Source organism: Nomascus leucogenys, chromosome 5 (genome assembly GCF_006542625.1).
Source record: "Nomascus leucogenys isolate Asia chromosome 5, Asia_NLE_v1, whole genome shotgun sequence".
Classification (NCBI taxonomy): domain Eukaryota; kingdom Metazoa; phylum Chordata; class Mammalia; order Primates; family Hylobatidae; genus Nomascus; species Nomascus leucogenys.
In genome coordinates this window covers 12656227-12677245 of record NC_044385.1, presented here as the reverse complement: position 1 = coordinate 12677245, position 21019 = coordinate 12656227, and the positions used below count along the sequence as shown (strand labels likewise).

Genomic DNA, 21019 nt, shown 5'->3' with positions numbered 1-21019 from the left:
GTTGCCCAGGTTGGAGTGCAGTGGCATGACCTTGGCTCACCACAACCTCCACCTCTGGGGTTCAAGCGATCCTCCCACCTCAGCCTCCCGAGTAGCTAGGATTACAGGCATGTGCCACCATGCCCAGCTAATTTTTTTTTTTTTTTTTTTTTTTGTATTTTTAGTAGAGATGGGGTTTCACCATGTTGGCCAGGCTGGTCTTGACCTCCTGACCTCCAGTGGTCCACCCACCTTAGCCTCCCAAAGTGCTGGGATTACAGGCATAAGCCAGCACACCCCGCCTTATTTTCCAATATTTTTATCTATAGTAGTTTGGTTTTTTTTTTGTTTTGTTTTGTTTTTTTGAGACAGAGTCTCACTCTGCCACCCAGGCTGGAGTGCAGTGGTGTGATCTCAGCTCACTGAAACTTTTGCCTCCTAGGTTCAAGCAATTCTCATGCTTCAGCCATCTGAATAGCTGGGATTCCAGGCATGCGCCACCACGCCTGGCTAAGTTTTTGTATTTTTAGTACAGATGGGGTCTTGCTATGTTGCCCAGGCCAGTGTTAAACTCCTGGCCTCAAGTGATCCACCTGCCTCGGCCTCCTAAAGTTCTGGGATTATTGGCATGAGCCACCGTGCCTGGCTATCTATAGTATTTTAACTGAGATTTTATTTTCAAGGTGAGATAGTCAATACTCTGAATACTACTGAGCAAGTGTTCTAGAATGCTAACTTAAAAATTACTGAGAAATAGGCCAGGCACAGTGGCTCATGCCTGTAATACAGCACTTTGGGAAGCGTAGGTGGGTGGATCACTTGAGCTCAGAAGTTTGCAACCAGCCTAGGCAACATGGTGAAACCTCATCTCTACAAAAAAACACAAAAAATTAGCTGGGTGTGGTGGTGCACACTGGTAGTCCCAGCTACGTGGGAGGATTGTTTAAGCCAGGAGGTGGAGGCTGCAGTGAGCTGTGATCGTGCTACTGCATCCCGGCCTGGGAAACAGAGTGAGACCCTCTCAAAAAAAAAAAAAAAAAAAGAGAAGTAAAATATTGCACTTTAAAAATGCACCAATCCTAAGGCAAAACTATAAACTCACTAACACTGGAGTTACATGATCATATTTGAGTTTTTGCCTTTACTACGAAGACAACAACATTTGCTACTATGTATGTTGTAAAACACACAAGAATCATTGCTCCATGCTGCCTGGGCTCTAAGGTAAATTTTAGAACACTTTTATGTATTAAAAAGAAGCTAAAATATGCAATTAAACCTTAAAAAAAAATGACTTACTGTAATGACTCTGAGAACTCCCCCTCCATCATTCACTGTCACTTTGTGGAGATTTCTTGACACAAGGCCGTGGAGGTCTTGGCTCTCCCACACGATTGTACCTTCAAAGCTCTTTTGTGGAAAGATGAATAGTGAGTCAGTTTCCTTATTGCTGTCATTTAGTTTTTAAGTATGTTTTCAGGTAAGATTTTTAGAGAAAATTTTTTCCCAAAACATATCATTTAAAATTTTCACCCCCTAACTCTGACATACCACTGTTAGCGTTTGGTGTATATCTTTGACTGCTTTTTCCATGCACATATAAAAAAACAGTTACAAAGAGTATATAGACAATTTTGCATAGTGCTGTTTGCCATTTCCCATTGTATCAAAAGCATTTCCTTATGTTGTTGCAGCTGTCACAACCACTCTTCCTCATGTGTGTATAACATCCCAATGAGCAGATACATCCTGATTTACTCATTTTCCCCTACTATTAGACATTTGGTTGCTACTAAATGTCTACTAAAATATCTACTAAGTATCTACTAAAATAATGTAGGCATGTTTTGGGGTACATGTTTATTTATCCCTAACAATTTGTTTTTTACTTAAATTCCCAGAGGTGAAATTACTGGGACAAGAAAGAGGTATCTTTTGTGGATTTTGGTATACACCGCCAACTGCTTTTTTAAAGCAATTTTTACTAATTTATAGGGTCATCAGCAATGTACGAGAATGACAACTGCACCGTATTCTCCCTGGTATGGGATACTAGTAAAAAAAAGTTTAACCTAATATACTAGATTTTTACAAAATGAGTCCTCATTTAGTTGGTTTTATTTTTCATTTTTTGACACAGAGCCTCGCTCTGCCACCCAGGCTGGAGTGCTATGGTGCGATCTCGGCTCACTGCAACCTTCATTCTCCAAGTTTAAGTGATTCTCTTGCCTCAGCCTCCCGAGTACCTGGGATTACAGGCGCTCACCATCACGCCCGGTTAATTTTGGGATATTTAGTAGAGATGGGGTTTCGCCATGTTGGCCAGGCTGGTCTGGAACTCCTGACCTCAAGTGATCTGCCCGCCTTGGCCTCCCAAAGTGCTGGGATTACAGGCATGAGCCACGGCGCCCTGCCTGAATTTAAAAAAAAAAAAAAAAAAAAAAAAAAAAAATGATTGGCTTAGTTGGATTTCTGATTCCTAGTGATGTTTATGAATTGCATGTTCTGAGGACTGCCTTATCATGCTGCTTTGCCATCTGCCCTCTGAGTTTTCTATTTTTCTTATTCATCTATGCAAGCTTTTAATAGAGTAATTATCTTAATCCTGTGCACATTTTATATGCTAAAATAGTTTTTCATTTGCTACTTAATGTTATTTTTGAAAATCAGAAGTCCATAAATTTCACCTTGGCAAATCTCACAAACTTTTCCTTTGTGATTATTACTATTAAATTCTGAGCTTAGAGAGCTATGTCCCTGTCCCAAGGTCTGATATACATTGAAATCTTAATGTCTTCTAATTTCTCCATGATCCCATTTTTAATTCTGTGCACAGCTGGCTCCTTAGTCCTGCTCAGGTCTCAGCTCCACTACCTTCTCCTCTGAGAGGCTTTCTCCAGATGTCCTCCAGAAGGCTCCAACTCCCAACTTCTATCACATCCACCTGTTTTATCTTCTTAATACCATTTATCACTCTGATATTTCTTATTTATTTTATTATTAAACTAACTGCCCCTATAGAAGACAAACACCTTGAGAACAGGAAGGAGCTTGCCTGATCAACCACTGCATCCCCAGCATCAAGCCCAGCCTGACATGACTGACAACTCAAAGTGTTTGCTGAATAAATAATGTTGAACTAAAAATAAACTAGAATTGACTATAGTATAGAGGATTAAATGAAAGTATAGCTCTAATACTCTAAAAACTTTCATGTTAAAATGAAGAGGTAAAGTACTTTACAATAATGTCTCATTTTAGCCAGCAGTATAGGGAAACCATACAAAATTCAATTTGTCTGATAAGCTAGGTCAGTGGTTTATAAACATTTTTTTCCCTCTGTACAGACTGATAAAACTTTTTCTTTTTTTATTTTTATTTTTTTGAGACGGAGTCTCACTCTGTAGCCCAGGCTGGAGTGCAGTGGCATGATCTCTGCTCACTGCAAACCCCGCCTCCCAGGTCCTGGTTCAAGTGATTCTCCTGCCTCAGCCTCCCAAGTAGCTGGGATTACAGGAATGCGCCACCATGCCCAGCTAATTTTTGTATTTTCAGTAGAGATGGGGTTTCACTATGTTGGCCAGGCTGATCTTGAACTCCTGACCTAGTGATCTGCCTGCCTTGGCCTCCCAAAGTGCTAGGATTACAGGCATGAGCCACCGCACCCGGCCCAACCTTTCCCTTCCTTTTTTTTTTTTTTTTAAAGAAATACTTTTTTCCTCCTCCAAAACAGATAAAAATATTCCGAGTCCAGATTCCTCAGGCAGTTTATCACTTTGTATTCAGCTAATGTATCCTTAATCTTCATTATCTGTGAAACTCATGCAATGGGTGGGGCCTAGGGTTCTCAGAGCAGATCTTGCAGATACACCTTAAGCAGTGTCATCATTTTCTAATCTTTAAAAGAGAGAAAATGATACTGACCTCAAAGGGCTGTTTAGAAGATTAGTGATAAAGTATATGGTGCCTTTGCTTAGTAAAATAGTGCCTTTATTACCACTAAAAGGCACACAGAAATTGAACTGCCTCTTTAAAAGATTCCATTTTCGTATCTTTTAAACAGGTGCTGATTGTTTCTATACGTTCCCTAAGTAGACTTAACTCTCTTTTTAAAAATTTATTTATTTTTTCTTTTTCAATTCTATTCCTTCTGAGGCCTTAACATTCTCTTAAACTTGAGGTCAAATCTGAAATAATTAAATCCCTACATAACAGCAAACAACATTTCTTTTTTTTTCTTCTTTTTTGAGACGGAGTTTCGCTCTGTTGCCCAGGCTGGAGTGCAGTGGTGCGATCTTAGCTCACTGCAACCTCCGCCTCTGGGTTCAAGCGATTCTCCTGCCTTGGCCTCCAGAGTAGCTGGGACTATAGGTGCACGCCATCACATCTGGCTAATTTTTGTATTTTTAGTAGAGACAGGGTTTCACCATGTTGGTCAGGCTGGTCTCAAACTCCTGACCTCTAGTGATCTGGCTGCGTAGGCCTCCTAAAGTGCTGGGGTTACAGGCATAAGCCACCACACCCGGCCCCAGAGGAAACAACATTTCTAATAATTGGGAAGAACTGTATGATTGAAGCTTAATTAGTAACGTCAATATCTTAAGACAACGTATTATCAAACATATCAACAGGCCGGTATAGGAAGATTGGATTAAGAGGAAAATTTTGGCAATGTAGCAATATCAAAGGGGAGAAAGATGCAATAACTGGAAGATAAAAAGCATTTTGGGCCAGGTGCAGTGGCTCACACCTATAATCCCAGCACTCTGAGAGGTCAAGGCGGGCGAATCACCTGAGGTTGGAAGTTCATCGATTATAGAACAGGCTCCTCTAGAGGGATGTGAAGCACAGCCAGGTCCCTTGAGTTTTAAGCTGTTGCTTGTAGTGTTCTGGCGAGCAGTTTTGTTAGTTCAGCTGTTGAAGTTTAGGGCTAAGCATAGTGGGGTATCTAATCCCAGTTTAGATCTTAGCTATTGTGTATTCAGAGCTATTAAAGCCACTTTAAGACCAGCCTGACCAACATGAAGAAACTCCGTCTCTACTAAAAATACAAAAAATTAGCTGGGCGTGGTGGCACATGCCTGTAATCCCAGCTACTTGGGAGTCTGAGGCAGGAGAATCTCTTGAACCCAGGAGGCAGAGGTTATGGTGAGCTGAGATCGCACCATTGCACTCCAGCCTGGGCAACAAGAGCGAAACTCCATTTCAAAAAAAAAAGCATTTAGGTCACATTGTACCTAGATAAAATAGCATTCTAAAACACCCACTCTTCCGCTGTTGTAATTAAGTTCGATGCCCAAATCTAGCACAGTTCAGATTTAGCTTTTTAGGTACCTTGACAAACTAAATAGGAGGTTCCTAGATAGGGGACCTGGGCATTGAAATCACTTGAATGAGCCAAGAGCATTAAAGATGAATGAACTGACATTTTGGTTTATGCACTGATTTTCTGTGAATTTACACATCAGTAAGAATCTGATAATCTCTAAGTGAACTGGAAGGTCAGTGTTAGGACCTGTTGCTAAGTCCCAGGCCTCTTATGATATAGTTTGGATATATGGCCCCTCCAAATCTCATTTTGAAGTGTGACCCCCCAACGCTGGAGGTAGGGCCTAGTAGGAGGTGTTTGAGTCATGGGAATTGATCCCTCAAGAATGGTTTGACTCCTTCCCTACAGTAATGAGTGAGTTCTTGCTCTATTTGTATTCAAGAGCTGGTTTTTTAAAAGAGCCTGGCATCTCTCTCTTGTTCCCTCTCTCACCATGTGACATGCTTACTCCCCCCCTTCGCCTTCCACTATGAGTGGAAGCTTCCTGAGGCCTTCACCAGAAGCAGATGCTGGTGCCATGTTTCTTTTCTTTTCTTTCTTTTTTTTTTTAGATGGAGTCTCGTTGTTGCCCAGGCTGGAGTGCAGCGGCACAATCTCTGCTCACTGCAACCTCCATCTCCCAGGTTCAAGTGATTTTCGTGCTTCAGCCTCCTGAGTAGCTGGGATTACAGGCATACACTACCACATGCAGCTAATTTTTGTATTTTTAGTAGAGATGGAGTTTCACCATGTTGGCCAGAGGCTGGTCTCGAACTCCTGACCTAAGGAGATCTGCCCGCCTCAGCCTCCCAAAGCCCTGGGGTTACAGGCATGAGCCACCGTGCCCAGCTGCCATGCTTCTTGTATAGCCTGCAGACCCACGAGCCAAATAAACCTCTTTTCTCTATAGATTACCCAGCCTCAGGTATTCCTTTGTAGAAACACTAAATGGACTAATATGCTTGACCACATGAACACATGCTTTGTGTTAATCATGTCTCTTTCTCCTTGCAACAACCACCTCTTGCCCTTGGTATACTCTATTTTCTTCTAAAACTTTAACAGTGATAGAATTTGTAAGGACTGATAGCATATATACTTAGGATAAGGAACTGATACGACTTGGTGAGTACCTGGACATGAGAGTTAGGATAACTCTCATGATTCTGGTCTAGATGACTTGAGGAAAAGGAGATGGTTACCCAAGATTAAAAATACAGGCGATGAGAACAGGTGGGATGGAGACAATGTTACCATTAGAATGCCCATGGAACATTCAAGTGGAGAAGTTCAGAAGGCAGCTGAAAGCATGTCTGGAGTTCACAAGAGATGCTGGGGCTGTAATTATAGATTTAACAGCCTTCAGCATACAGGCAGTAATGAATGAAATTCCCTGGGAAGAATAAGTAAAATAAAACAGAAGGCTAGGTAGCAAATCCTAACGATTAATATTTAAGAGGAAAGCAAAAAGGAAATAATGAATCATACCAAAAGTAAAAACTATAGTGACCAGATAAAAATCCTCACCTTGAAACTACAAATCTAGAAAAGATGATAAAACGAGTAATTCTCTGTACTGTCCATTCAATTGACATGACATGTGACATGCTATTTCACAGTGGGTCCTTCCTGGCACCCAACTCCATTTGTCTGCGACTAGGCTATGATACAACAAACAAATTCAATGAATAATTGAATAGTTACCAGAAAAATTCCCTAATCCCCCCAAATCATCTTGACTTATTCATGGAACTTAAATAACCCATCAGATGTTTTACTACTAAGCAAGGAAGAAGCTTTATCTTCCACCTGTCTCCTATACCTGTTTCTGCTCCACAACACAGTTTAATTTCTATTCCTCACCTCTGCTCTCATATACCTACTTTTTATTCTGATGTAAGGCAATTACGAAGCCAGGTATCTCTTAAGATCCAAAACAACTTGTTTATGGCAATTCCCTGCTAAGATCATAAAAACCAAAATAAAAGTTGGGAAAAAATAGCATGATACAGGTTGGAAAAATGAGATATCATATGTATCTCTCCCATAACATAAGCAAGCTGTCTGTTAACTCCTTTCACGCATCAATTCTTTTCCATAAAGCTTCAAATTTCTCATCCAAACAACAGAGTAGCTTGAATATATACAGAATTTCTGTGCCTATAAACATTAACAACTTCTTGTGGATTGGAGAAATGACTATATATAAAGAATTTCAACCTTCATAAAAAATAAGGATATAGGCCGGGCACGGTGGCTCACACCTGTAATCCCAGCACTTTGGGAGGCTGAGGCGGGTGGATCACCTGAGGTCAGGAGTTCAAAACCAGCCTGGCCAACATGGTGAAACTCTGTCTCTATTAAAAATACAAAAATTAGCCAGGTGTGGTGGCAGGCACTCGTAATCCCAGCTATTCAGGAGGCTGAGGTAGGAGAATCATTTGAACCTGGGAGGTGGAGGTTGCAGTGAGCCGAGATTGAGCCATTGCACTCCAGCCTGGGCAACAGGAGTGAAACTCTGTCTAAGGATATGTGTCCATAATGCTAACAATAATGTTGCTAGTGACTCAGGTGAACAAAAATAGTCTGCTTTTTACTGAAATTAGCTTCAGGTTCCAACTGTACCATTAAGGACAACATAAAATAGAGACATAATTTTTTTTTTTTTTTTTTTTTGAGACAGAGTCTTGCTCTGTCTCTGTCACTCAGGCTGGAGTGCAGTGGTGTGATCTTGGCTCACTACAACCTCTGCCTCCCAGGTTCAAGTGATTCTCCTGCCTCAGCCTTCTGGGTAGCTGGGACTACAGGCATGCACTACCACACCTGGCTAATTTTTTGTATTTTTAGTAGAGATGGGGTTTCACCGTGTTAGCCAGGATGGTCTGGATTTCCTGACCTCGTGATCCACCCGCCTCGGCCTCCTAAAGTGCTGGGATTACAGATGTGAGCCACCACGCCCGGCCAAAACATAAATATTTTAAGAGAAACACACAGTAGTCTTCACTTGTGAAGAATCACTTGTGACGCCCACTGAGATTTATGCTTTAGTGAGCTACACAATGAAAACCTTACAGGCGACCTGCTTACTGGACAAGCTATACTGCTGACATGTAACTCCAGGCAATCACCAAGGGTGGAGGGAGTAAGATGATGAACTTCCTTTCGCAAATGGAATACACTACCTATTTCTCTTCTGTTACTCTTTGCTGATGATATGCCAGCAAACAATCACTATCATTTTTCTGAGCAAATAAACCCAATCAGCCTTGATGCAGCAAAAAAAAGTATTTAAAATTAAACATATTTTCAACAAAAATAGAATTTTGTACAACAGGAGAGAATTTTTTTAATTGCTAAAAGTTTATTTTTTCTATTATATAAAGCTAATATATGTTTATTATGGAACACTTAGATATACAAAAAGAAGAAAATTAAAATCATCCATAATCTTAGCTCCCCACCAGGTATAGCCACTATTAAATAATTGCTTGCTTTTTGTGTGTGTGGTTATTTTTGTTGTTTGAATAGGGACTGGGTTTCATCAAGTTGCCCAGGCTGGTCATCTCAAACTCATGGGCTCAATGATCTGCCCGCCTTGGCCTCCCAAAGTGCTGAGAGGATAAGCCTGAGACACCACACCTGGCCTGCTTGTTTTTAAAAGAAAAAAATATTATACAAAATTAATAAAAGTAATAAAATCAAGTCTGTTTAGCCTAAAGCCTGAAGGGAGATAAAAAGCACAAGGCTATAATCATTAAAACTCTTAATAAGTAGACCTGGTGGCCAGGTGCAGTGGCTCATGCCTGTAATCCCAGCACTTTGGGAGGCCAAGGCAGGCGGGCGGATCACGAGATCAGGAGATCAAGACCATCCTGGCTAACACGGTGAAACTCCATCTCTACTAAAAATACAAAAAATTAGCAAGGCGTGATGGCACACACCTATAGTACCAGCTACTCAGGAGGCTGAGGCAGGAGAATTGCTTGAACCCGGGAGGTGGAGGTTGCAGTGAGCCGAGATCGCGCCACTGCACTCCCGCCTGAGTGACAGAGCAAGACTCCATTTCTAAACAAACAAACAAACAAACTAGACCAGGTGTGGTGGCTCAAGCCTGTAATCCTAGACCTTTGGGAGGTGAGAGGATTGCTTGAGGCCAGAAGTTCAAGACCAGCCTGCCAACATAGCGACACACCCGTCTGCACAAGAAATAAAAAATTTAGGCCAGGCGTGGTGGCTCACGGCTGTAATCTCAGCACTTTGGGAGGCCAAGGTAGGTGGATCACCTGGGGTCAGGAGTTCAAGACCAGCCTGGCCAATATGGTGAAACCTTGTCTCTACTAAAAAATACAAAAATTAGCTAGTGTGGTGGCATGTGCCTGTAATCCCAGCTACTTGAGAGGCTGGGGCAGGAGAATCACTTGAACGTGGGAGGCAGAGGTTGCAGTGAGCCAGGATCATGCCAGTGCACTCCAGCCTGGGTGACAGAGCAAAACGCTGTCTCAAAAAAAAAAAGAAAAAAAAAAGATATAAAAAATTTAGCTGGGCGTGGTGGCAGGTGCCTGTAGTCCCAGCTACTCATGAGGTTGAGGTAGGAGGATCATTTGAGCCCAGATGGTTGAGGCTGCAGTGAGCTATGATCATGCCACTGGACTCCTGCCTGGGCAGCAGAGCCAGAGCCTGTCTCAAAAAAATAAATAAGTAAATAAAAATTAGGGGAAAAAAAGTCCTAATAACTACAAAGGTAACTCACTATTTTGGCTGAGTACTTCCCATCATTAGTACCCACTGCCAGATATACCATCCTGAACACAAGCAAGGAAGGTTAACCCCTCTCCCCCAACCCAATTTTTATTTTGAAAAACTTCAAACCTATAGAAAAGTTCAAATTACCATTCAAATCACCTAGACTCACCAATCGTTCACATTTAGCCACATTTGCCTTTTCTCTCTCTCTACACACACACTTTTCTGTTGTTGGATCACTTGAAAATAAAATATAGGTATCATGAATTTTTAACTTTAAGTATTTCAGCATGTATTTCCTAAGAACAAGGACATTCTAAGAGAAAATAATATTTTTTATGAACTAATCAAAATTTGCAATTCTTTCTATAAGGCTGACCAAGATAATGGAGCAGACTCCATAAAACTGCGATTAGCTTGAAGCATTAAAGTTTATTTTCTTCCTCTTTGCTGCACCCCATGTGACTTTCTTTTGGAATACAGTTTCTCAATCTCAGCACCAACGACATTTTGGGCCAGATAATTATTTGCTGGGGCGGGGGTGGGGTGGTGCCCTGTAGCTGCAGGATGTTTAGCAGAATCCCTGTCCCTTTACCCACTAGATGCCAGTATCACCCTACATCCAGTTTTAACAACTGAAAGTGTCTCTATACACTGCTCTGTGCGCAGAGGGCAAATTGCCCCTGGTGAAGAAACACTGCTCTTAAAGAATAGGACCCCCTCAATCCAGAGGAGGAGTATAATGATAATGACAACATCTATTGATCTACTGAATGCGTGGTATATGGCAGCATGTTCTAAGCAGTCTATGTGTGTTAAATCATTTAGCCCCCAGAATAACCATCTGAAATGGGTGGGGTAGCACCTTCATCTTAGAGGAGGAAACAGACACAGTGAGATTAAGTACCTCATGTGAATGAACAAACCAAAGAATGGCTTCCTGCAAAAACTGAGATGCAACACTATGTATCTGAACCACTATTCTTTTTTTTGAGATGGAGTCTCTCTCACTCTGTGGCCCAGGCTGGAGTGCAGTGGTGCGATCTTGGCTCACTGCAACCTGTCCTCCGGGTTCAAGCGATTCTCCTGCCTCAGCCTCCCAAGTAACTGGGATTACAGGAGCCTGCCACTGCACCCAGCTAATTTTTGTATTTTTAGTAGAGACGGGGTTTTGCCATCTTGGCCAGGCTGGTCTTGAACTCCTGACCTTGTGATCCACCCGCCTTGGCCTCCCAAAATGCTGGGATTACAGGTGTGAGCCACTGAGCCCGACCTGAACCACCACTCCTAAAGTAAAAGATAACTTTGATGGCACATACTGCACTTAAAAAGGAAAAAAGTTCATATGTGAAATTAATAAAAGGATGTAGGAAAACAGGCACTCTCATATATTGCTAATGATTGTTCACACTGATACAAATTGCTAAACTCCCCTCCAGGAAGGAATCATGTGACTTAAAAATGTGTATGCCCTTTGACCCAACAATTCATCCTAAGAAAGTAACCAGTTATACACATAAAACAGAAGTGCAGTGATATTTACTACAGTCTTTTCCATAACACCGAAAAATTGAAACTCTATCAATACCCAAATACAGAGTTAAATGACAATACTTTCATACAATGTAATTCTATATAGCCATTACAAATAATAGAGCATATCATATCAAAAGACGTTCGTGATATGTTAAAGTAAGTAAATTATGAAGTAGAATGAATGGCATAATCCTAGCAACTATATACACATAGCAAAAATGTTAAATGTGATTATCTCCAAATATGAGATTCTAGTAGTCTCGTTTTCCTTTAGCATATCTACATTTTCCTTTTTCTCCACCCCTCTGTTTTAGTTTGGCTTTTATTTAAAAGTTGTTTTGTTTTTTTTTTTAATTTATTTTTTGACTGCTCTTGCGGAGCAGGCTAGCCCATAAGCAGTATGCTGAGAGCAGTGTATTCAGAAGTTTTTAAAGTGGAAGTTCAGATACAAATGAAAAGGATATCCCTTTGACACTGACAGAATTAACATACAGTTTCAACTACTTGTACTCAATTCCAAAGACCCACAGTATGTTATAAAAATGTGTGGTTCCTATTGTTGAACAAATTGTGAATGGCACCCCACAGACTGGGTAGGAAAAAGTTTCTTGGTTAGTCACCAGGGCCGGTCAGTTGTCTAGCCTCCACACCTTAACCCAGCTGAGATGCTGCGGGATGAACTCTATAGGTGATCTAAAGTGAATCCCAGAGATGTCTAGGAAACTGACCCCAATTGTGGTTCCAGAGCACTGTGTTCAGGAATGTACTCAGCCTAGACTAAAACAGCCTAGAAAGGCTGAAACTGATGAATGAATAATTTATTCATGTCTGATCCTGATTCTGTCACACTCTGTGACCATACTGTGTGGCTTAACTCCAGGACTAATGAGGGCACCTGGCAGGCAAGGCATTCTTTAGTGCCTATCTAGTTACGACTGGACCTGGAGGGACCCAGAAGGTGACAGGTACCTTTTCAGGCTATCATCCACAACTGTTCACCCTTTGGAGAAATTTTATTTAACTTGGAAATGTGGCCCATCTCTGTCATTATCCTGTCTGCACTGACTTTTTTTCTTTTCATTCTTTAGATAAGCAAATTATTTAATTTTTACCCAAATCTCTGTCTGGTCTTTCCATCAATCCACACCCAACACCATCCTTTGTCATTAAAACAGTTGTGCAGTTCTCTACTCCACTAAATAAACTACGGCAACGTGCAATGTTTTTCAAAAAGTGGTTTTGGAACCTCTGAGGCCTCATGAAGTCCCCAGGAGGTTTGAATACAGAGTGCTATGTTTTAGCCCATCCACAGTTGGTGCCTTCATCTATCACTCTGGAGTGCTGCCCTGGTACAAGAAAATATCAAGTGCCTGCCCCTGAAAGCACATGCCCACTCCTACGAAGGACTGCATTGGTATTACAGTCTTTTCCTGCCATGCTGTACCTCTGGTAAGATGAACTGTTCCACAGGCTTGTACCACAGCTTGTTCACCTGCACACCACAGCTTGGAGGACTGAAGCGAGCAATGAAGAGGGCCTCCTACAAATTGGGAGAAAAAGACAAGAAAAAATACTTCACGTTATACATTGCATATGCAACAAGTTTTCAAACCTTATATCTTGGTCAGCTAAATCCACAATGGCCCTAACCATGGTCACTAACATGGTTCTACTGTGGTTTTGGCATCACTGGGTTTTCTAGTGCAGTCATGGTTATTAAATAATGATATTTAAGGTAATCAAAGTTGTCATGAAATTCTCAAATGCTAAACATAATCCACATAACCTTAAAAAAAAAAACCCACTTTGAAAGAAAAAATATTCAGGGAAGTGAGCAGTGTTGTTAAATTAAGCCAACACATTATAGTGTCAAAACTCCCCCAAAGGGTTAAAACTAAACTGAAAGACACAGATTTTTACTGGGAACAAAAGCACTCAGGAAACTCCCTTCAAAAAGGATCTTCAGAAGAAAATATAAACAAAACAAAAAAGGGAATATAAAAGAGGACTAGGGCCAGGTGCAGTGGTTCACGCTTGCAATCCCAGCACTTTGGGAGGCTGAGGCAGGCAGATCACTTGAGGTCAGGAGTTCCAGTCCAACTTGGCCAACATGTGAAACTCCACATTTCTACTAAAAATACAAAAATTAGCTGGGTGTGGTGGCAGGCACCTGTAGTCCCAGCTACTTGGGAGGCTGAAGCAGGAGAATCGCTTGAACCCAGGAGGTGGAGGCTGCAGTGAGCCAAGACTGCACCACTGCACTCCAGCCTGGACCACAGAGCCAGACACTGTCTCAAAAAAAAAAAAAAAGGACTGATTTTCATTATGTCTATCGTTTTCTTGGGCCCTCCCATTTCCTCTAGGCAACATTTCCTCATTCTCATGCCTATTCTTATATACCAACTTACCATAGGGGAAACTTCTGTTAAGCTCTTAAAACCATGCAGGGGTTCAAAATTAAGCACATTTCAATGGATTATGTCTATTTCTTTCATGAATACCAGCTCTTAGCAATGCAGTATAAGAATAGTTTTTGCATTGTGACTACCCATGAACCCATTAGCATCCATCTTAGACTAGTCCTTCCTTGAGGACAAAGATTAACTCCTCCCTGGTTAAAAATACGGCAACTAAAGGTTATATCGACATGATCAAAATATTGTATGTCTGAACCAAACTACTTGATTGATAACTCGCACACTATAAATAGTTTTGTTTTTTGAGACGGTCTCACTCTGTCACCTAGGCTGGAGTGAGTGGTGCAATCATGGCTCACTGTAATGCAGCCTCAACCTTCCGGGCTCAAGTGATCCTCCCACCTCAACCTCCCAAGTAGCTGGGACGATAAGCAAATGCCACCACGCCTGCCTATTTTCTTAATTTTTTGTAGAGATGGGGTCTCACTGTATTGTCTAGGCTGGCCTCTAACTCCTGGGCTGAAGAAATCCATCTGCCTTGCCCTCCCAAAATGCTGGGATTACAGGTGTCAGCCACTGCGCCTGGCTAATAGTTTTTTTTTTAAAACTATATATACTAAGATAAACAAGTGTGTCAAAAAAATTCAAGATTAATTCTAATTTCTAGATAACAGTGATACTCAGAGTACTGCTATTTCAATTAACTATTTGATCTTCAGTATCAATGAAACTGTTAACTACAATCATATATGGACCCTATAGTTGAGTATACAAAGCTCTTCTCACTGTAATCATTATAGATGGCATCATCAGTAGAAATCCTACTCTTCCCTCTGTTTTATATTTATGTCTATAAACACATCAACAAACGACAGATTATTTAGAGAAAGAACAGGGCAAATTACAAAAAAGAAATTTAATCTCAAATTTATTTGTATATTTATTGGTGAGTCTCTAACATTGTATTCATTGCTAATAATCAACATTAATAATACAAACACATTTAAAAAAACTGAACAGAGTTCTGCTGCCAGTAATATCAGACCAATTCTCCTATAGATAATAACTATGAACTCTGGATGAAACATAAAAAAACAATGATTTGAAGGCACTGGAATTCAAACAAACAGGCAGAACCTGGAGAAGAATCACAACTTGGAAGAAGGAAAAGGCTCCAAATACGCATCTCCTCCCTACGCCCCTTCTTGACTCTTTGTCTGAAGATACAACTCTAGGGCAACTAGAAATTTGAATGAAAATCTGTAGTCTTTCTGCTTGAAAATTAAGAGGACAGAGTTGGGGCAAACACATCAATTTATAAAAGGCGTTAGGGGGAACCTCCCAGAAAGGAAAGGATCACAGAGAGAACCGTAAATTCTTCATATAAACTCTGCCCAAATCTGTGGCTGACTCATGAAATACACATACAAGGCAGAACCCAAGTAGCTCATCCAAGGCCAGAAAAACTGAATAAAGATTTTAGCTGTTTCTCACTCTCTTTCCCTAAGCAGCCTGAGGTAATCTGTGAAAATGGTTCGCTATTCACTTGACCCAGAGAACTCCACGAAATCATGCAAATCAAGAGGTTCCAATCTTCGTGTTCACTTTAAGAACACTCGTGAAACTGCTCAGGCCATCAAGGGTATGCATATACAAAAAGCCACGAAGTATCTGAAAGATGTCACTTTACAAAAACAGTGCGTACCATTCCGACGTTACAATGGTGGAGTTGGCAGGTGTGCGCAGGCCAAGCAGTGGGGCTGGACACAAGGTTGGTGGCCCAAAAAGAGTGCTGAATTTTTGCTGCACATGCTTAAAAATGCGGAGAGTAATGCTGAACTTAAGGGTTTAGACGTAGATTCTCTGGTCATTGAGCACATCCAAGTGAACAAAGCACCTAAGATGCGCCGCGGGACCTACAGAGCTCATGGTCGGATTAACCCATACATGAGCTCTCCCTGCCACATTGAGATGATCCTTATGGAAAAGGAACAGATTGTTCCTAAACCAGAAGAGGAGGTTCCCCATAAGAAAAAGATATCCCAGAAGAAACTGAAGAAACAAAAACTTATGGCACGGGAGTAAATTCAGCATTAAAATAAATGTAATTAAAAGGAAAAAAAAGATTTTAGCTGTTTCTCATTGCAAGTGAGACAATGTTTACAGTCTGTGTCTAGCCAATTTAACTGCCTGCTAAAACAAAAAAAAAATCAGTACTGTTTGAGGAATATAATAGGATCCAGAGTTCCTACAATGAATTATTTACAATATCTAGGATACAATGCAAAGATAAGGGCCAGGTTTGGTGGCTCACAACTGTAATCCCAGCACTTTGGGAAGTCAAGGCAGGAGGATCACTTGAGGCTAAGAGTTTGACACCAGCCTGGGCAACATGGCGAGACCCTGCTCTACAAAAAATTTTATAAGTAGCTGGGTATGGTGGCACAGGCATGTAGTCCCAGCTACTCAGGAGGCTGAGGGGGGTGGATAGCTTGAGCCCAGGAGTTTAAGGCTACAGTGAACCACGATTGTGCCACTGCACTCCAGCCCAGGTAAAAGAGCGAGACCCTGTCAAACAACAATAAAAAAACCAAAACCCAAACCAAAAAACCCCCCAAAATACTAGACATAAAACAGAAAAATGTTACCCATATTTTAGAGGAAAGATAATAATCAACAAAGACAGACGCCGAGATGACTTACAATAAGGGTACACAGATTTTAAAGCTGCTGTTATAACTACGGTCAAGGCTGTAGAGAAAAATATTCTCAAACAATGAACGCATAGGAAATTTTAGAGAAATAGAAACAGTAAAAAAGAACTAAATGGAAACTGAAGCACTAAAAAGTATAATATTTAAAATAAATCTAAAATAAAAAATTCATTGGATAGGCTTAACTTCAGATTTGAGATGACAGAAGAGTCACTAAACTTGAATACAGATTAACAGAAGTTATCTACATTAGAAAAGAGAAAAAACACTGAAAAAAATGAACAGTCTTGTGATCTGCAGGACAATACTGAAAGATCTACCATACATGTAATTGGAATCCCAGGAGGAGTAGAGAGAGTGAGCGAAGTCAGAAAAGGTTCTGAAGACATTAATAGCTGAAAATCCCCCAAATTTGGTAAAAGACATACATTTACAGATTGAAGAAACATGTAGCACGCCCTGAACAAAACAGACAAAGAAAAAGCACACCAGGCCTGGTGTGGTGCCTCGTGCCTGTAATCCCAGCACTTTGGGAGGCTACTTGGGAGGCTGAGGCAGCACTTTGGGAGGCCGAGAAGGGCGGATCACTTGAGGTCAGGAGTTCGACACTAGCCTAGCCAACATGGCAAAATCCCATCTTTACTAAAAATACAAAAATTAGCCAGGTGTGGTGGCAAGCACCTGTAATCTCAGCTACTTGGGAGTGAATATATATATGTAATAAACCAAATACAGAAAAACGTTAACTGTTGTAGAATGTAGTTAGTGGCTATAGGGTTGTTTACTGAATAATTCCTTCAAGTTTTCTTCATGTTTAAAACTAAAAAACAGATCCTTCAAATACAATTCCATGCTACTCCTTCAGATGCACTCTGTGAACAAATCAGATTTCCCCACATATCAGAAATAGAGAAACCTCAGTGGTTTTCTGTAAAAGAATAACTTTTATTCCCTCTATATCCTTATTACAAAAAAGATTTGAAGCAGTTATTAGCCTTGTATTACAGACTTTTACAGTTGGAAGAAAGAGGCAATAATACTCACTTATCCTAAGAATCCTAAACTTTTTTAATATCCATTACCAACTTTTGAAATTCCCTAGGCTTTAGGGAATTTTAGGTTGGAGACTTCTAATCTAGTCAACTCCTTCTCTTCTAGATATAGCACATTTATTCATAGATAATCTATCCCCAAACCAGTCTTATATCACACTACAGTGGATTTAGTCAACAGGGGAAGAAAGGTGAAAGTCTCTCAACCAGAGAGAATTATATAGTCTTTCAATCTACTTACTGTATGTCACAAGGAAAAGTTGAAGTTTTTGAAAAAGAAAAAAGAGAAAAAACCTGTACAGAGCAGTGCATACCTCTTGTTCTGCCTGATAAAGTTTGACAGTGATGTTCCTCTGGAAACCCACATCACTGGCATCGTAGAACACTCCAAGACTGGTAATAACGATGGGGTAGAGAACTCGGAAACTCACGCTGACAACTCGATCCTCAGGGAGCCCCGATGAAGTGTCTTCGGACAGACTGAACGCTTCAATTTCCTGATTCAAAACTAAGTAATGAGAACAGGTTTATATAATCGAACAAATATAATCCTTTGTTTTACCAGTAAGAAGTAGTGAAGTGGGCTTAATGCCAAAACCTAGGTAATCATTTGCTATATAATTCACAAATGGCAAGAATTTTTTTAAAATGCTTGAGAAAAATGGCTGCTTCTATATAAACATTTTTGAAATTTAAGAATAAAGTTTTCAGCCACATCTAAGTAAGTTAATTATCAGAACTGCTTTAATAGCTTTTTGCATACATGTGTGCATATATATGTATAAATGCCACAGGAGATATTAAATTTAAGTCAACTGGAAGGCATCTATTTGGAAGGGTTGGATAAACAGAAATAATAAAAACAGTACTGACTATAGTCATAAATAATCAGTAAATTTGGTCTTACTCTGCAAATTCCCAAAATCCTACTTCTTGTTAGGCAATTTAAAATATTTGTGATACATCAGGCAACTATCACGGTATAAATAAGCAACTGAAGTCACTTCAAATAACACTGAAAAACTCTTGCTGTACAGCACTGATAAAAGATAAGCATATCAAACACACAGTTTTTTTGTTTTTTTTGAGACGGAGTCTTGCTCTGTCACCCAGGCTGGAGTGCAGTGGCGCAATCTCGGCTTACTGCAAGCTCCGCCCCCCCGGGTTCATGCCATTCTCCTGCCTCAGCCTCTCCGAGTAGCTGGGACTACAGGCGCCCGCCACCACGCCCGGCTAATTTTTTGTATTTTTAGTAGAGAGGGGGTTTCACCGTGGTCTCGATCTCCTGACCTCGTGATCTGCCCGCCTCGGCCTCCCAAAGTGCTGGGATTACAAGCGTGAGCCACGGCGCCCGACCAAACACACAGTTTTGAATCCTCTTCTATGTACCATTTCCCATCACATTTACATCTTCACTACTACCCTTGTGGTTGTGGCATTATCTCCAGTTTACATATTAAGAAACTGAGGCCCAAAATTAAGCAATTCACCTAAGGTCATAGAAAGTGGCAGATCCAGGAATCAAGTCTCATTTAGTGATTCCAAAGTCAGTCCCCTTTCCACTCCCTCATGGCTGTCTAATCAGTGCCAAAACAGTTATTTTCAAATAATTTTTCTTTTCTTTCTTTTTTTGAGACAGTCACCCAGTCACCCAGGCTGCAGTGCAGTGGCATGAACATGGCTTATTGCAGTCTTGACCTCCTTTGCTCAAGGGATCCTTCTACCTCAGCCTCCTGAGTAGCTGGGACCGCAGGCACATACCACCAGGCCTTGCTAATTTTTTGTAGAGATGGGGGTCTTATCATGTTACCCAGGCTGGTCTTGAACTCCTGACCTCAAGCAATCTTCCCGCCTCAGCCTCCCAAAGTGCTGGGATTACAGGCATGAGCCACTGTGCCCAGCCTTCAAATAAATTTTCTAATTACCATAAATGAATCAGAATACATTAAATAAAGCAGTTCATAGGCAGGGAATATCAGTGCTACTTTAATAATATAAAACCCTATTTTAAAAGATTATATCAAAGTTCTTTGTATCTTTTAGAGTTGTGGTTTTCAAGTTTTGCTGACTACACAACCCTATCTGTTAAAAATATTTGTACACACACCTATTTACTTACAAACTATATGCATATATTGTGGTGAGTCTATATATTCAGTATTAATAAAGACTGTATTTTCTTATTTTCAGGTAAATAGAAATTCTAAGCCTGGGCAACATGGTGAAACTCTGTCTCTACAATACAAAAATTAGCTGGGCGTGGTGGCACACACCTGTAATCCCAGCTACTTGGGAGGCTGAGGCACGAGAATTGCTTGAGCCTGGGAGGAAGAGGCTGCAGTGACCTGAGATTGTGCCACTGCAGTGCAGCCTGGGCAACAGAGCAAGACCCTGTCTCAAAAAAAAGAAATTATATTTTCTTCCTATACTCTAGGAGATCATTTGGTTGCCCACATCGGACTTCCTAGAAGCTCTTTACACTCAGTAGATATTCAATAAAATGGGATTAAAGGGAAGTGATGACTCCTACCTAATTACAGACATGAACAGGAGGGAAAAAAGGGAGAATACAGTTTTTTGTCATGGGCTGGGCAAATATTAACTGGAGAGTCTAGACTACAACATAATGGACAACAATACAATTTTTTCTCTTTAAGATATTCAGTAAATAATAGATATCTATAGTAGAAACCTCTTTATTAAAAGCAGTAAGTCAACTATAATATAGCATTTTTAGATATTTTCTTATCTAAAAGAAATGTGCCTTGAGCTTCAAGTTACGTGGACACAGGAAATCCCATTGCATTACAGTGCTATTAAACCTTCTACCACAGCCACAGTATTATGATGATTAATGCTTACCATGACCTTCAGCTACTGAAATAACCATAACTGCCTTTGGATCATCGAAAAGATAAGATTAGGTTCAATATTAACTTAGTTATATACACATTTAAAAATTCATAACCTAGGTATTACATATATGAAAATGTTCTATTAACATAAAGTTCTACTTCTTTACTTTTAATAAATAACAGCACTTAAGAAAATAAAAATATAGTTAATATAAAAGTGAAGGGCTTCTTTTTGTTTTGGTTTGATTTTCAATTGTAATTTGTTGGAGGATACCACATCATCAGTGACATAACATTCTACGAGGTTTATGATCCCTTTAAGACTCCAGTGAGGCCAGGCGTGGTGGCTCACGCCTATAATCCCAGCACTTTGGGAGGCTGAGGCGGGTGGATCACCTGAGGTCAGGAGTTTGAG

At 40.5% G+C, this 21019-nt stretch overlaps 1 protein-coding gene and 1 pseudogene across 3 annotated transcripts in view; one reads left to right on the top strand and one right to left on the bottom strand.

The window, feature by feature from the left end:
- The window catches only part of B3GALNT2 (beta-1,3-N-acetylgalactosaminyltransferase 2), a 60498-nt gene that overhangs the window by 22015 nt on the left and 17464 nt on the right, over positions 1–21019 (bottom strand). For all 3 annotated transcript variants that reach the window (XM_003267284.3, XM_030812647.1, XM_012506543.2), the window contains 3 exons: positions 18064–18257; positions 13011–13106; positions 1279–1389 (listed from right to left, as the gene is read on the bottom strand). In XM_003267284.3, the coding sequence (XP_003267332.2) occupies positions 1279–1389; positions 13011–13106; positions 18064–18257 (401 nt within the window). The remainder of the gene's footprint in view (positions 1–1278; positions 1390–13010; positions 13107–18063; positions 18258–21019) is intronic.
- Positions 15478–16068, top strand: LOC100590634 (annotated as a pseudogene).